A 16,936-nucleotide genomic window follows, 5' to 3' on the forward strand; every position below is an offset into this window, starting at 1 on the left:
CAGACACACACCCTTGGGACTTATTCGGTGGGTGTGGGACCAGTCACTCATTCCCACAAATAACTTAGAACTATGTGAATTTCTTGCGTATATCCGATAGATGTTTATAATTTACGTAGCCCCTCCCACCGCACTTAAATGGTACAGCTGGGTCCATGACCTGTCGTGCAGCAAACCCATTGGACAGAGGTGTGAGCCCTGGTGACAAGGCGATGGCACACCGGGCAGGTCCATGGCCCCGGATTTGGGTGGATATCGCCGTCCATTTGGAGGATCATACGGAGCAGCCTGGCTGGGTTAGGCTGCTCCACTGGCCAAAAATGGCTGACCAGTAGCGAATGCTTGGAGGGTTCAACGATCGTTGGGTGGGCCGGATCGTCTTATAATGATGTTCAGAGTATGACAATACAAATTAATTTTCTCTTCTATCAGGGCAGGCCTTAAACATAGCAATACTTCATCACAACTGCCACTGAAGCTGTCCAACTGTCTTGTGGCAACTGTCGAGACTTTCAAGTTCTTGGGAATTACAGTCTCAAAGGACCTGTTGTGGGAGACGAACATCAACTCCATCCTCAAAAAAGCCCAGGAAAGAATGCACTTCTTGCGGCTTCTGAGGAAGCATGGCCTGTCACAAGAGCTACTGAGACAGTTCTACACAGCGGCCATCCAATCAGTACTGTGTACCTCCATCACAGTCTGGTTTGGGGCCTCCACAAAAAAGGACAAACTCAGACTACAATGAACAATCAAAACAACTGAACGGATTATCAGCACCTCTCTACCCACTATTGAGGACTTACACGCAACGGGAATTAGGTCCAAAGAAGGCAGGATTCTTTCGGATCCTCAATATCCTGGCCACCAGCTCTTCCAGCTCCTTCCATCGGGAAAGCGCTACAGATCAATGCAAGTCAAAACTAGCAGGCATTCGAACCGTTTTTTTTCCCTCTAGCAATTAAGTCATTGAATTCTTGATCAACACATTTACTATTTTCTGCCTTTTGCCATTGTTGGGACACTCACATTCTGCTGGTCCAATCAATTATCAATCAATCATATTAGTAATTTATTTTGTAGACTATCGCACGATTCGTTACTTTAACCTGCTCCCTTTGCACCACTGTCATTGCACTGGTCTATTACGGGAACCGCCAACAGGTAAAGGGACTCTGTACAGGATTTAAACAATCTGGGACATTGGCACACTTATCTCGTACCTGTTCTAAACGAAGAATATTTTACATCCTCCATGACTTTTATAAGGAATAGTTATAGATATAGAGATAGTTATATAGTAGAAATGTCTCTTGTTCTTTGTTCTTGCTGTTTTTTTGTTCTTTGTTCTGTATATCGTACCAAGACAGCACCGTATGCCAGAGAAAAATTCCTTGGGTGTTCTTTTACACACTTGGCCAAATAAAGCTGATTCAGACTCTGATTCTGAATATGCTTATGGTGGCACTTTAGCCCAAAGCCCTCAACGAGGCGTTCCTTGGTTTTCTAGTTGGATCTGAGATTTGGCTCTCTAGCACACTCAAGAGGGAAAGGTTGGGACCTCATTTTACTGACTTCACAATCATAACCCTGAGAATAGTCTGTGCTCTGTTCAGCACTATAGGCAAGCAATGCTAGCAATCATAAAAACTCGACTATATCAACTGCTTGTCTGTGATGTAAAAACAGTACCTTTCTGCCATTCTGTTCCATCACGTCTCTGCAAATATTTGTGGGGAAAAAAATAAAACATTCGCAAAGCATATAATCGATGTCTCTCAGGGTCTGTCTTCATTCCTGGGAGCTGGATGGTTCATGTGATGGCGCAGGTGGGGATCCGAGCAGCTTAGCAGGGCACCCACCAGCGGCAGCCACCGTCTCCTCGGCCCGCAGACACAATTCCTGAAGGAAGTTGGCTGTCTCCAACACCAGATCACTCTCATCATCTAACATGGAGTCAAGATAATTTAATTGAATTTTCGTGGTGAAATTAGCCACTGGTGGCTTTGAGCATGCATCATTTATGAGCAGTGTGGACATGAAGGGTTGGACGTCTCCTCCAAAGTCTTCAATAACACTACAAAAAGTAGTTATATGTTGGTGTTTCCATTGCTTCTCTTGAGTAATGTAACATGTAAACACCTTTGAGCTCTTTCAGCCTTGGGGCGTCCCTTTCCAAATCTGCATTCTGCTCCTGCATAGCGCGGCACATCTTTTTGTGGGTGAACCAGTGGAGCTTTTGGCAAGTCAAACTGCAGTAAGTCACCTTCAAGACAAGAACAGCAAGGTAAAGTCACACATTGGGAATTCAGCATCTGTCAGATCAACAAAAAAGGCAACGAGATGTTGGAGAGATGCTAATAACGTTCCTGGCTCCTATGTAGGTGTCCTTAAGCAAGGCACTTTCCCCAAGAGGTTCAGCACTGTTTGTGCAAAAATGAAATGACTGTATTGACACTAAAGGCCTACTTCCATCAAGCATCGCTGTTAGTATGGTTTCAACAAAGTTGTAAAGAGCACAAATGACAAAATATACTATATTTTATGGCACACTTATGCTCGGGTACCAAGTGCTTTGATACACAGTCGTACCTAACAGCTAGACATACCACAGTCTCTTGATGGGTTCATTGAGAATTATTATTTCTGTTTGACTATGGGAATGAAATAGAAGGAAAACAAAAGACCACTTTTCCTAAACATTTTTTTAAATAAATAATCACATGGCAAATAGAAAGAACACAAAATGCTGAATGGTCTTCATTGTTATTCTTTGCTTACGATGTATTTACTATGTAGTATGTCCTTATCAGTTAATTATTATTTATTATCATTTTAAAGTCTTTTTCACAATGAATCATGAAAATGTCAAATTCTTACTGACAGTGTCTGGGAGATTTTTGTAAATTGTTTAATATTGTAACTCTAGCATTTCTACTGTGTAAGTAGAAATGTGTGTAGTAGTAGTGTACCATACTAAGAGTTGTTTCTAATATTTTTTTTTACAATAACCAAACAAAGTGATCATATGGTTTTATTAGGAATAACTGACAGTGTGATGTAGTTCATGTCTCCACCTGTCCTGTCCTTAAAATACAGAAAATTATCATTTGATGATGGATGACTTTGTGTGAAATCAGACGATTTTGCTTGACCTTGTTTTCAACATCTTTTTTAAACATAGTTAGGGAGCAGCATTATCATAATCATTCCAGAGGTGAACTCTGTTTTATATTTGTTCTCCTGAGAGATTGTGATAAGTGCTGCTTATTCTGGCCACTCACTGAGTACGTTGGGTGGCAAAGTAGATTTTTTTAAGCTTTGAATTTGATATATTTTCTGTGCTGTTTTGAATTCAAATTTATGTTTATTTATTTATTTCTTGGTTTGTTTTTGTTTCAATGTTTTCCATGTCTTGTGTGCTCATTTTGTTAGTCCACCTGTTCGTGTTTTACCTCCTCCCTTGTGTTGACCAATCAGCTCCCCCCAGCCACTTGTTGCTTGTCAAGGTGTTCCCCGTTGTCCTGTCATTCAGTGTATTTAACTCCCAGGTTTCTTTTATTCGTGGTTGTTCCATTGTTTCTGCACATCTGTGTCAGGTCAGTTATTTTGCCAGTCATTTTTTTTGTTGTTGTTGTAGTTGTAGATTTATTGAAGTGTTTCTTTGTTGCCTTGTTTAGTTCCGCAAACAACATGAAGGCTCGCTCACATTTGTCAAAAACCTCTTGATGAGCCTCAAGACTTTTGGAGAAACATTCTGTGGACTGATGAGTCAAAAATGTAACTTTTTGGAACGTGTGCAACCCGTTACATCTGGCGTAAAAATGACACACCATTTGATAAAAAGAAGATTATACCAACAGTGAAGAATAGTGTGATGGTCAAGGCCTGCTTTGCTGCCTCAGCACCAAGACTAGTTGCTGTGATTCATGGGACAATGAATTCTGTTGTGTACCAGAAAATCCTGAAGGAGAATGCTTCGTCATCAGTTCACGCCCTCAAACTCAAGTGCCCATAGATCATGCAGCAGGACAGCTATCCGAACACACCAGCCACACCAAAACAAAATCAAGGTTTTGGATTTGCCTAGTCAAAGTCTGGATTTAAATCCAATTGAGGTACTGTGGTGTGACCTGAAACGGGCAGTTCTTGCTGGAAAGTGTCATGATCCTGCCGGTCCTAGCCTCTGCTATGCAGGTCCCCTGACACACCAGCAGTCATCAGGAGGCGCACACCTGCGCCCCATCCCCAGTAATTACCTGCAGTACTTATAGGACCCAGCGGACGGTCTGGTTTTGCCAGATTATTGCCATTGATGCCTCGTTCCCGCACTTCCTCAACTGTGATCTTGACTCCCGGCGTACCGAGCCCTGCCTGTCTCCTGACCTGCACCGTAAGCCTGTCGTCATTATCACTGCTGCTGTCGTGGACTGCCTGCCTGGTTACTGACTTTTGACTGAATAAAGATATTACCCGAACTGCCTCCACGTTTCCCGAGTTGTGCATTTGGGTCCAACTCCGCATTCTGGTTATGACAGAACGGTCTGGCTATGACATGGACCCAGCTGACTCAGCTGTGATCCATCACTCCCTACAGATCCAGGGCAGATGCCTGGCCGAACAGGAGGCTGCTCTCCAGGGAACGAGGCAAGAGACCACTCAAAATATGCACGCGGTTGGAACCGTGGCTCACGTCCAAGACCAGCGCTGCCATTGTCAGTCCGACAACACCCACCACCGCTCCGACTCCAGGCCTGTTCGCGCCCGCTTTCCCGCCAGTCATGGATGTCCAGCGGTTGGCATGCACGCCACTCATTCAGCCCGAGCGGTTCTCCGGAGACACTGGTAATGTTAACCCCTTCCTCGTCCAGTGTGATCTCCATTTTGAATTACAGGCTTCCGCCTTCCTGACTGACCGCACTCGGATTGCCTTCGTGATATATCCCATCTGACGGGGAGGGCGGAGGCTTGGCCTACTGCCGAATGGAGCCGCAATTCCGACAGCTGCCGCACCTGGACCTCCTTCGTGTGCACGATGATGCAGGTGTTCCAGTACGCTTCCCTGGAACACGAGGCAGCGGCTTCATTGATCACGCTTTGGCAGGGGCAACGTCGCGTGGCAAACTATGCTATCGAATTCCGCATTCGAGCAGCAAAGAGTCAGTGGAACGAGGAGGCTCTTCTCGACGCCTTCCATCAGGGACTCTCACCGCGAATTCATAACCATCACATCGCAGTAGAACTGCCCACTACCCTGGACTCGCTCATCGCCCTGACCCTCAGGATTTATAGGAGGCTAGCGATCCAGGGAAGGGTTGACACATTACAGAAGGAGGAGCAAGGACCCTCGCACCGCAGCCTGCACTCCAGCCGGTGCCAGTATCTGAGACAGAGCCTATGAAAGTCGAGGGACTCAACGATCCGGCTGAGGAGCGGCAACAACGCCGACGAGAGGGTCGATGCTACTACTGTGGACGGTTGGGTCACCTAGTGGCCCATTGCCCTGTCAGGCCAACGCGCCCCGCTCTCAAGATATCTACACCGGTGAGTGTCAACTACACTGGGGCTGGGTCGAATCGGTCTCTGCTTCAGATTACGCTAAGATGAAGTGGACGTACCTGCACGGCTACTGTGTTAATAGATTCCGGGTCAAACGAGAACCTGCTAAATCTGTGTAGTCGACTTGTTGGCCGCAGAGATATTCCAGACACAACAAGGAAAATTCTTGTACCAAATGACCGTACCGTCACCGTACGCAATCCCTGAACATGACTTTTACAGACAAAGATACCAAAGGCATGTTTTCACGTTTTTGACTCCCAAAACAGTGACATTATTCTGGGCACCGGCTGGCTCACGAGACACAATCCACACATCAATTGGTCCACCGGCCAAATCAGAGCATGGGGTGCGAAGTGTGGCGTGGCGTGCTTCGGTTCTCCAGACGAGTTGAATCCGCAGGTCGCCCCAGTAGAGCTACGGGAGCCACAACTAGAATCGGACCGTGACTATTTCCGTCTTGCTATTGGGACTTAAAAAAAGTATTTTCTGATGCAAAGGCCAAGTCCCTTCCACTCACCGGTCTTATGACTGCGTTATTGACTTATTGCCCAGCACCTCACCCCCACGTGGGAAGCTTTTTTCTTTAACAGGCCCGGAGCACCAAGCCATGAGGACATATGTGGAGGAGTCGCTGGCGGCGGGTCTCATTTGACCGTCATCTTTGCCCGCAGGAGCCGGCTTCTTCTTTGTTAATAAAGAGGATGCCATCTTACGTCCCTGTATCTACTACAGAGGATTGAACAACATCACCGTCAAAAATAGATACCCTCTTCCCCTGATTGCCACAGCGGTTGAGTTGTTGCAAGGTGCCCGGATTTTCAGCAAATTGGATCTACGAAATGCATTGCACCTGGTGCGCATCAGGGAAGGGGATGAGTGGAAGACAGCCTTCAACACACCAACGGGCCATTATGAATATCTTGTGATGCCGTTTGGTCTGACCAACACGTGAGCTATGTTCCAAAATTTTATTAAGGATGTACTGCGCACAATGCTGAACAAACACGTTTGTCTATCTCAACGATATTTTGTTTTTTTTTCACCAGACGAGGCTTCCCATGTCAAGCACGTTTGAGAGATGTTACAGCAACTACTGCGGCATGACCTTTACGTCAAGGTGGAGAAATGCGAGTTTCATCAGCCTTCTGTCACATTCCTGGGCTTCATTTTAGCAGAAGGAGAGATCCCCATGGACCCAAGCAAGGTCGACTCCGTCCTCCAGTGGCCTACTCCTACCAACCGCAGGGAGGTTCAGAGGTTCATCGGTTTTGCCAACTTTTGCCGTAAGTTCAGCCGGAACTTCAGTTCCATAGCTGCGCCGATGCACGCACTCACCTCACCTCACAACCCATTTGAGTGGGACACAGCCTGCCAGGCTCAGCAGCCTCAGATCCAGCTTTACGTCAGCCCCGGTCCTCATCCTACCTGATCCGGAGAGACTATTTGTCGTAGAGGTGGACATGTCGGATTCAGGGATGGGGGCAGTGCTCTCCCAGAGGAGCGCAAGGGATGGGAGACTACACCCTTGCACCTTCTTGTCCCAAAGGCTGACTCCAGCAGAGCAGTGATGTTGGGGACCGTGAGCTGCTTGCAGTCAAGACCGCCTTGGAAGAGTGGAGGTATTGGCTGGAGGGGTCCCAGGTGACGTTCCTGGTGCTAACCGGTCACAAAAACCTCGAATATCTCAGGACTGCCAGGAGGCTGAATGCCCGTCAGGCCAGGTGGGCTCCATTTTTCACCCTGTTTCAGTTTACATTGTCATTTCGTCCTGGTTCAAAGAACGGCAAGCCTGATGCGTTATCCCGAATCCACGAGCACGCTCCAATCCTCCCTGAGTCTTGCTTTGTCTCGGGCTTCACATGGGAGATCGAGACCGGGGTAAGGGATGCTCTGAAAGACTCTCTCAGGCCCGCTGGATGTCCCGCCAATCGACTGTTCATTGTACCCTCATTGAGGGGGAGTGTCATAGACTGGGCTCACACAAATAGGACTGTTTAGCATCCCGGCATGGCTAAGACCCGTTTGTTGATAGAACAGCGGTTTTGGTGGCCGAATCTCGGTAGGGATGTACGGGAGTACGTCAACGCATGTCCGGTTTGCATGGCCAACAAGACCTCCCGGCTGCGACCTATGGGTAAGCTACGCCCCCTGCCTGTTCCCTCATGCCCATGGTCCCACATACACCTGGACTTTGTGACTGCCCTGCCATGCTCTAAGGGTAACACTGCCATCCTCTCGGTGGTTGTTCGATTCTCAAAGATGGTCCATTTGATACAACTACCGAAAATCCCCTTTGACAAACGTACTGTGAACTCCTGCTTGATAGGGTCGTCCGCTATCACGAATTACTGAGCGACGTGGTTTTGGATAGGGGGCCCCGATTCGTATCACCCTTTTGGAAGGAGTTCTGCTTCCTTATCGGGGCAAAGGCAAGTCTAACGTCGGGCCAACAACTGGAGTCCAAAGGTCAGACTGAGGGGATCAACCACGATACGGTCTACGTTGCTTGGCTTCACACGACCACAGCACCTGGAGCCAGCACCTTGGATGGGTGGAATATGCCCATAATTCGCTGCCCTCCATAGGAACAGATATGGCTCCCTTCCATGTTGTCCATGGATACCCTCCTTTTCCCTCCTCATTCGTTGGCGCCGAGTCCCCGGGGCCATCTGAGTTGGCGGTTGTGAGATGCTGCAAGCGGACCTGGGAGCGAGCCAAAAGGATGATGTTTCGAATAGCCAGCAAGAGGAGGAGGGCACTGACATACAAGGTGGGACAACACGTCTGGTTGTCCATAAGGGGCCTTCCACTCTGAATGGAGTCTCGCAAGCTAGCTCCCAGGTTCGCGGGTTCGTTCCCCATCACCAAAGCAATTATTCCAGTCGCTGTCTCCCTGAAGATCCCCAGGTCTATGAGAGTCCATCCCACATTCCACGTGAGCCTGCTCAGGCCAGCTCGCCCTTCTCCGTCTGTCCTTCCGGCCAAGCCCCCTCCACCCCACCGCATGGTTGATGGAGGCTCGGTATATTCGGTGCATCGGCTCCTGTCGTCCCGCTGTAGAGCGAGGGGGGTCCAGTCCACCAGACTGGCAGGGAGACGGCCCGGAAGAGCTTTCCTGGATCCCGTTCCAGTTTGTGGTAAATCCCAAGCTCATTAGGGACTTCCATGGGCCTGGGCCGTCTGGGGCCGGTCGTTAAGGGGGGTGGGGGAGGGTGGGGTTTACTGTCATGATCCTGCCGGTCCTAGCCCTGGCTGTGCAGTTCCCCTGACACACCGGCAGTCATCAGGAGGCCCACACCTGCGCCTCATCCCCAGTAATTACCTGCAGTACTTATAGGATCCAGTGGACGGTCTGGCTTTGCCGGATCGTTGCCAGTGATGCCTCATTCCCGCACTTCCTCGACTCTGATTTTGACTCCCAGCCTACCGACCCCTGCCTGTCTCCTGACCTGCCCTGTATGCCTGTCGTAATTATCACTGCTGCTCTATGTGGATTGCCTGCCTGGTTACTGACTCTGGACTGGAAGGGGATGAATACTTTTTCACGGCACTGTAAGTTTGCTACAGTGCCAAACAAGAGCGCATCTGTGTTTGATGACCCAGAAGGCTGATATTTTGGTATTATATTATTTGTATGGTATACTATATGTATATATGTCTTGTATGTATATTATTACTTGTATGTTACAGCTTCACTTACAGATTTACAGAGGGAGCAGCGCTTGTCAGCTCCCCGCTCTCCACATGTAGCGCAGTAGTCCGCATCCACAAAGGCCATCTGACCCGTCAGTGCCTGAGTTAGTACTGAGTACGCAGTCGGGTCGTTGCCCTGAATTAAAAAAAGGGCAAATGTACATTGAAATGAACACACTCATCCATAGGATTCTTTTTAAAGGTCAAGTGTCATGAAATGGATGATTTTTAGTATGTTATTAATAAAAAAAAAAATGGCAGCCGGTATGGACCCATCCTTTTTCTAACCACAAAACATGATTTTGATTTATATGGCTTGTTGTAACTCCTGCCATGAAAATCCTCTCAAGGGATTTGTTTTTGACAAGAAGCAGGAAGTGAAGGCAGTAGCGCGCTCAAGCGGACTCGTTTGTTTCTATTAGTTTTACCTGCGGGAAGATAGCTCGTTCCTTAGTGTTAGCCAAAATCCCGGCTAGTTGCATTGGTGGATATAGCTCGAATACTTGAGAGGATGGATTTGCCCTTCATAAGTTTCCAAGAGACCCGGTTCGTCGTGAAAAATTGATTGCACAAGTGCAAAGGATAAGACCTTTGTGGGTTCCAAATGACAGATAGATGTGTATAAAGTTACTAAAAAAATAATAGTTTATGTTGGACCACGTAATCCATCTCTCATAACGTAACAAAAGATACGCGTCCGTATGACAGGGGTGCTAAATGTGTCGATGTGCGCGTCGGACGGCTTCCGCGTTGGGCTCGCCGGCGAAGGCTTCCACGTCAGGCTCGCTGGTGAAGGCTTCTGCATTGGGCTCACTGGCGAAGGCTTCTGCGTCATTCCCTGCGGACTAGCACAGCTTTGGCTGACCTGGCTCATACACACTCTCTGGGAGTCTATTGTTAGTTAGAAGTGATCCGCATATCACCTAAATATGGGTCGAAACAATAGGGTAATGTTGCCCCGGACACTTCACTCAATTGTGAGATGTTCTCTTCTTTGAAAAGAGCTTCTGTATCTCTTGGTAGGTGGGCGGACGAGCTGCCGGCCAAGCCATGCCTCGCGGACGAGCACGGCTTCGGCCGGGCTGAGTCATATATACTGTCTGGGAGTCTGTTGTTAGAAGAAATCCGCATATCATCTAAACATGGCTCGAAACGATAGGCTAATATTGCCCTGGATACTCGCATCTGAGCTTCTGTGTCTGAAGGGGTGTGTCCCATAATAGGGGACACAGTGTGTTTTCAATGGCAAATGTCCGAGGTGACGTCACGGACAGTAGAGGCAGCCAATATGGCGACTACTTGGATGTCGAATGACACTTCCGCAACTTTGCGCACGGATGACGCGCTCTCCGCTCATATTTATTTTTTCATATGGACATTGAAGTGGATAATGTGATATGTATTTTTCATTTCAATATCTATTTTAGAATGTTTATTGGGATGACACTTGACCATTAAGGTTCGGTTCATTCAATATAACCTAATAGTTCTAAAATGATCTTGACTTGTTTGTCTTTCAAACACACACATTGTATGCACATGGACCTCTTCAATGATCAGTTCTAATCTTCACTTACAATCTCTACCGGCGCAATGCTCCTCACCAGCTGCTGAAGCAGTGTGGTCTCACAGTAAGGGAACTTCCTGATGCAGTCTCGAATGAATTTCTCCTGGTACTGTGGGAACCCGTCACTGTCTCTCCCCCTTAGGAGACTACGGTCCAGTGAGATATTTATACATAACACTTTAATTAGTACCTGTACTTAATTTTTCAAATCATCTCGTCACCTCTTCACAAGCGCGTCCAACTTGTCATCTCGCTTTTGTAGAAAGGCGACACATTTCTGTAGCACACAGCTGATGTAATGCATCTTCATGGCCAGGACCTCGTTCATGTCTTGCTGCGTCACACATTGCTCACACAGCAGGTCCATCACCTGGTAACACTTTTCCAGGGCCCCGACATCCACAAGAGCCGGGTTCTCCCTCACCAGCATGACTATCTGTCAGATCGCAGTGTTAGATAAATATTTATACATGTATGACCCGAAATGTTTTGTACGTTAACCTACCCAAGCCACAATTTCATTCTTTGTGAAATTGGAGATATATTTTCAACAAAGTACCAATCATACACTCTGTATCTAAAATTGATATAGTGGAGGAACCCAATAGACCAGGGAGGCTCATGTGAGATAGTAAAAAAACAACCCATCCATAAATATTTTGAAAAATACAAATATTGATATTAATAAAACAATTATTGAAGGAATAAATATTCTTCCATCCATTTTCTTTGGCGCTTATCCTCACAAGGGTCGCGGGAGTGCTGGAGCCTATCCCAGCCATCATCGGGCAAGAGGCAAGGTTGCCAGCCAATCGCAGGGCACACGGAGACAGACAACAGTCGCACTCATAATCACACCTAGGGGGAATTTAGAGTCTCCATGTATGTTTTTTGGGATATCGGACGAAACCGCAGTGCCTGGAGAAAACCCATGCAGGCATGGGGAGAACATATAAAGTCAACACAGGCAGGGCCGGGATTTGAACCCCGGTCCTCAGAACTGTGAGGCTTATGTTCTAACCTGTCGCGCCGCCCAACTGCTCTCAGTGTAAGCTATTTATATCACACTGACGGATCCCTGGGCCCAATTTGGACATTTTCACTTAGGCATGCACTAACCTTTGTTACCAGTGTTTAGACACTAACAGCTGTGTGTGTGTGGAGTTATTTTGAGGGGGGCATAAAATTTACACTGTTATACACTCTGTACACTGACTACATTAGCCTGAAACAAAGTCTTATTTATTGTCTAATGATGGAACTATAAAAATATCAACAAAATGAGTGGAGTGTGCAGATTTTTGTGAGATACAGCACATATTGTAGATAGACTGTATGCACATCAAGTTTTGGTACACTAGCAAGACAGAGTCTAGCAGGCCTCACTTTGACTGGGTTGAGGTTGGTTGTCATAATGATCTTGTGCAGGGGTCCTGCTAACCCTGGTGGTAGCTTGGGCTCCCTTTCCAGCCCCTGTGGTCTTGTGTAATACTCCAGCCTGGCCCGTGAAAAAAAGTTGTTGATGACTGTCACACAGTCATGCTGGCCTGTCAATGAAATTCACACTGACGCATTTGTCTTCTCTTCGACATTTCGTACTCCAAACTTGTGCCGGTCTTACCTACAAAGGCTGCCATCTGAGCAGCAGTGCGACCCACAGAATTCACCAAATCCGTTTCGGCCCCGGCATCCAGCATCATAGATGTGATGTCTGTCTTCCCTGCAAAGTGAAGCAATCAATTAATTAATAGGCTATTGCTATGTTCTCATGATATTTTCCAAAGTATTTTCCACATTCATGCATTAAACTATTAATGGCAAATGACAAATGAAATGTTTCTTGGGGTGTTTTGTTTTCACCTGATAAACCGGCAAACATTAGTGCGGTGTAGCCGTACTCGTGTTGGTTGCAGTTGACATCAGCCCCATGCTGCAAAAGCAGGCGACAAATCTCGGCTTTGCCCTTATAGGCCGCGTGCATCAGCGGCGTCATCCCACACTTAATGAAAGAAGATGGGGAAACAAAAAAAGTGGGTTAATTTCTTTTTTAATCATCGCATCTAACAAACACAATAGTCCCTTGCACATTGGTTTTAAAAGGAAGCAAAAGTTATGTTTCCCATGATTGGTTTCTCCACTTCCTTTTGGTTTACTTAAAATAATGTCACACTCATTTATTTGTCTACTATATTTGTGGGTGACGGCGTGAAGCTCTGTCACCTGATTGTGACAGACAGACAGTTTGAAGGAGCCTTTGTAGTGGTGCCATTCTACAACCAAAAGCTCTGAAGGCGACATCTGCCTCTCATGAGTCATCTCCATATGTCTCCATCACAATGGACAACATATGTTTCGCTGCAATAACTGTTCTGTTATTCATAACCTGGCCAAGAGAATTTATGATTCCTAACTTGCCACAGAAAGCCCATTAATAAATGTGGAATTATTGCTTTGCTTGAGCTGTGATGGTCAACGATGCATCTTTACAATTGCTTCCAATTAGATTCTCTCTTTCACTCTGTATGTTTTTTTTGCCATCTTCTGATACATGAATATTTATTTGTTTAAATACCTCATCCAAACAGTTGACTCGAACGTCTTCATTCGTAAGCAGTTGGGCTGCTTCTTGCACATCACCTGCAGACCAAAAATACAACATAAATACTTATTTAGGTAGGAGCAGCAGCCAAGCTACGGTGTAACATGTATTAATTTGTTGTGCAATGTGGGCAAGCTGAGAAGGAATGTGCATGGAAAAAAAGAAATAAAACATACACTGCTGCACTTCTATAAATGTCTTGGTGACTGAATTAGGGCACGATATTTTGACAAATGAATTTGATCAGAAATTTAGGAGTAAGACATAATGATACATATATATACAAAATACTGTTTTACTCATTACTATATACTATATATATGTGTGTGTATATATATATATATATATATATAAATATAGTATATATATATATATTTAACATATATATATATATAAATATAGTATGTATATATATATATATATACTATATTTATACCCCAAATATTGTCATTTTTGGGTCCGTATGATGTCACCTGTAACAATTACATCTTTATAATGAGAAGCTCATTGTTTGAATAGGCCTATGGAGAAAAAAAACATCTCAACAAATAAAAGTGGTTGGAGAGATGCTAACTTATTTAATTCGAAACCTCCAGACTAAGCTCAAGGATGCAGTCCCGTTTGTAGACCACATGACTGGAACATATTTCTTTGCATGCGTGCGTTTCCATTCAGGGACTGAAATTTGTATGCTGTATTAAAACAAAAAAAGTTGTATTTTATAAAAAGAGCACTACAACAAATGACAGTCACTTAAATAGGATATAACTCATGTTAGCCATAAATATTAACTAAATATGTTGATAAACAGATATGATACTGTTCATAACAAGACATAGGGTATCACATATAGAGGTACATTGAAATTCTACTCACCAGCTTCAATTACTTGCAAAATTTTCCTCTCAGATGCTGTAAGTTCTCCCTTGTTAATTACAGCCATTCTTTAGTTCTGTTCAAATATTAATGCTCTCTTCAGTCAATGTGAACAAACCTTGCTTAAACCCTTATAAGAAATCTTCTCAAAAGAACCAATGAAGTGCAGGAAACAAGTCTACTTAAGAAGGTTGAGCCATTCTTGGATCATACCACGAGCAAACAAAGGGCGTAGCATATGTTGTTATTTGCATTGGTAACTCATATTACTTCATTGGCTCGGTAAACACATATACAAAAAAATTATATATATAAATGTTATGTAAAACATTAAATATGAAGGCAAGCTGCGTCCAGCCCACTTGCATGTGATGTACTTTCCAAATGGTCTCTTCCATTTACAGTAAGCATATTTGTAACAGTGGCACAATGGCTCAGCTGGAGAGCGTTGGCCTCACGGTTCTGAGGTCCGAGGTTCAATCCCGGGTCTGCCTGTATGGAGTTTGCATGTTCTCCCTGTGCCTGCGGGCACTCCGGTTTCCTCCCACATCCCAAAAACATGCAACTCTAATTGGACACTCTAAATTGCCCATAGGTCTGATTGGGAGTCTGGCTGTTTGTTTCTACAGTGAAGAAAATAAGTATTTGAACACCCTGATATATTGCAAGTTCTCCAACCTAGAAATCATGGCGGGGGGGGGGGGGGGTCTGACATTTTCATCGTTGGTGGATGTCCACTGTGAGAGAGATAATCTAAAAAGAAAAATCCAGAAATCCCAATGTATGATTTTTTTTAAGATTTATTTGTGTGATACAGCTGCAAATAAGTATTTAAGTATTTGAACACCTGAGAAAACCAATGTTAATATTTGGTACAGTAGCCTTTGTTTGCAATTACAGAGGTCAAACGTTTCCTGTACTTGTTCACCAGGTTTGCACACACTGCAGGAGGGATTTTGGCCCACTCCTCCACACAGACCTTCTGTAGATCAGACAGGTTTCTGTTCTGTCACTGAGAAACACGGAGTTTCAGCTCCCTCCAAAGATTTTCTATTGGGTTTAGGTCTGGATACTGGCTGGGCCATGCCAGAACCTTGATATGTTTCTTACAGAGTCACTCCTTGGTTTTCCTGGCTGTGTGCTTCGGGTCATTGTCATGTTGAAAGACCCAGCCATGACCCATCTTCAATGCTCTGACTGAGGGAAAGAGGTTGTTCCTCAAAATCCTCCCCTTAATACAGTGCACTCGTCCTGTCCCATGTGCAGAAAAACACCTCCAAAGCATGATGCTACCACCCCCATGCTTCACAGTAGGGATGGTGTTCTTGCAATGGAACTTATCCTTCATCTTCTTCCAAACACGGTTAGTGGAATTATGACCAAAAGTTCCCTTTTGGTCTCATCTGAGTACAAAACTTTCTTCCATGACTCCTCTGCATCATCCAAATGGTCATTGGCAAATTTAAGACTGGCCTTGACATGTGCTTGTTTAAGCAGGGGAACCTTTTGTGCCATGCATGATTTCAAACCATAACGTCTTAGTGTATTACCAACAGTCACCTTGGAAACAGTGGTCCCAGCTCTTTTCAGGTCATTGACCAAGTCCTGTCGTGTAATCCTGGGCTAATTCCTCACCTTTCTAAGGATCATTGAAATCCCACGAGGTGATATCTTGAATGGGGCTCAACTCCGATTGAGATTGACAGTCATGTTTAGCTTCTTCGATTTTCTAATGATTGCTCCAACAATGGACCTTTTTGCACCAAGCTGCTTGGCAATTTCTCCGTAGCCCTTTCCAGCCGTGTGGAATTGTACAATTTTGTCTCTGGTGTCTTTGGACAGCATTTTGGTCTTGGCGATGTTACAAGTTTGAGTCTTAACTAATTGCATGGGGTGGACAGGTGTCTTTGTGCAGCTAACGACCTCAGACAGGTGCATCTGATTCAGGATAGTACATGGAGTGGAGGTGGACTTTTAAAGGCGGACTAACAGGTCTTTGAGGGTCAAAATTCTAGCTGATAGACAGGTGTTCAAATACTTATTTGCAGCTGTATCACATAAATAAATCATTTTAAAAAAATCATACATTGTGATTTCTGGATTTGTCTCTTTAAATTATCTCTCTCACAGTGGAGATGCACCTAGGATGAAAATGATTTGTAAGTGAGAGAACTTGCAATATAGCAGGGTGTTCAAATACTTATTTTCTTCACTGTATGTGCCCAGCAATCGGCTCGCAACCAGCTCAGCGTGTACCCTGCCTCCTGCCCGTTAACAGCTAGGATTGGCTCCAGCACTCCCGTGACCCTTGTGAGAATAAGCGGATAAAAAATGGATGGATGGATGGATATTTGTAAAATAATTGTATGGCTATCCAATTTGAAAAAAAGGATGAACAATTTTCATCAGTATAATTTGTAAGGAAGGGATTTATGCCCTCTGGCTGAGCTTCAATAACCTCATAAACCACCCATAGATGGGTTATATAGTGAAATAATAAGAACAATAATGTAATAATGAAAAAAATAGAAGAAAATCTCATTATCATCGTCTCCTCTTTTAAACCAAGTGCTAGTTAGCAAGTTCAGCTAACGTTGTTTGTTGTCAAGATGTGTTAAAAATGTGAACTAAGTAACAACAAC

The 16,936-nt window shown here is 45.1% G+C and overlaps 1 protein-coding gene across 1 annotated transcript; it reads right to left on the reverse strand.

Annotated features, from left to right (window-relative positions):
- Positions 1-1,788: 1,788 nt before the first annotated feature.
- LOC133504082 (ankyrin repeat and MYND domain-containing protein 2-like) lies at positions 1,789-14,361 on the reverse strand. The gene is made up of 10 exons (XM_061826270.1): positions 14,295-14,361; positions 13,392-13,456; positions 12,680-12,818; positions 12,441-12,539; positions 12,206-12,366; positions 11,041-11,255; positions 10,857-10,965; positions 9,260-9,388; positions 2,140-2,263; positions 1,789-1,943 (listed from the first exon to the last, which is right to left on the reverse strand). Exons 1-10 carry the CDS (start codon positions 14,359-14,361, stop codon positions 1,789-1,791), a joined length of 1,263 nt encoding a protein of 420 aa, XP_061682254.1.
- Positions 14,362-16,936: the final 2,575 nt, after the last annotated feature.

The sequence above is a fragment of the Syngnathoides biaculeatus genome, chromosome 1, assembly GCF_019802595.1.
Source record: "Syngnathoides biaculeatus isolate LvHL_M chromosome 1, ASM1980259v1, whole genome shotgun sequence".
NCBI classification, from domain to species: Eukaryota; Metazoa; Chordata; class Actinopteri; order Syngnathiformes; family Syngnathidae; genus Syngnathoides; species Syngnathoides biaculeatus.

Bases quoted from the DNA above. Each gene is read 5' to 3' on its own strand.
- LOC133504082 (XM_061826270.1), bottom strand. From the start codon at position 14,361: ATGGCTGTAATTAACAAGGGAGAACTTACAGCATCTGAGAGGAAAATT. The intron at 10,966-11,040 runs GTGACGAGATGA...ACTGGACCGTAG, and splicing joins TTGGACGCGCTTGTGAAGAG to TCTCCTAAGGGGGAGAGACA. The intron at 9,389-10,856 runs GTGAGGAGCATT...TTTTTAATTCAG, and splicing joins CCACACTGCTTCAGCAGCTG to GGCAACGACCCGACTGCGTA.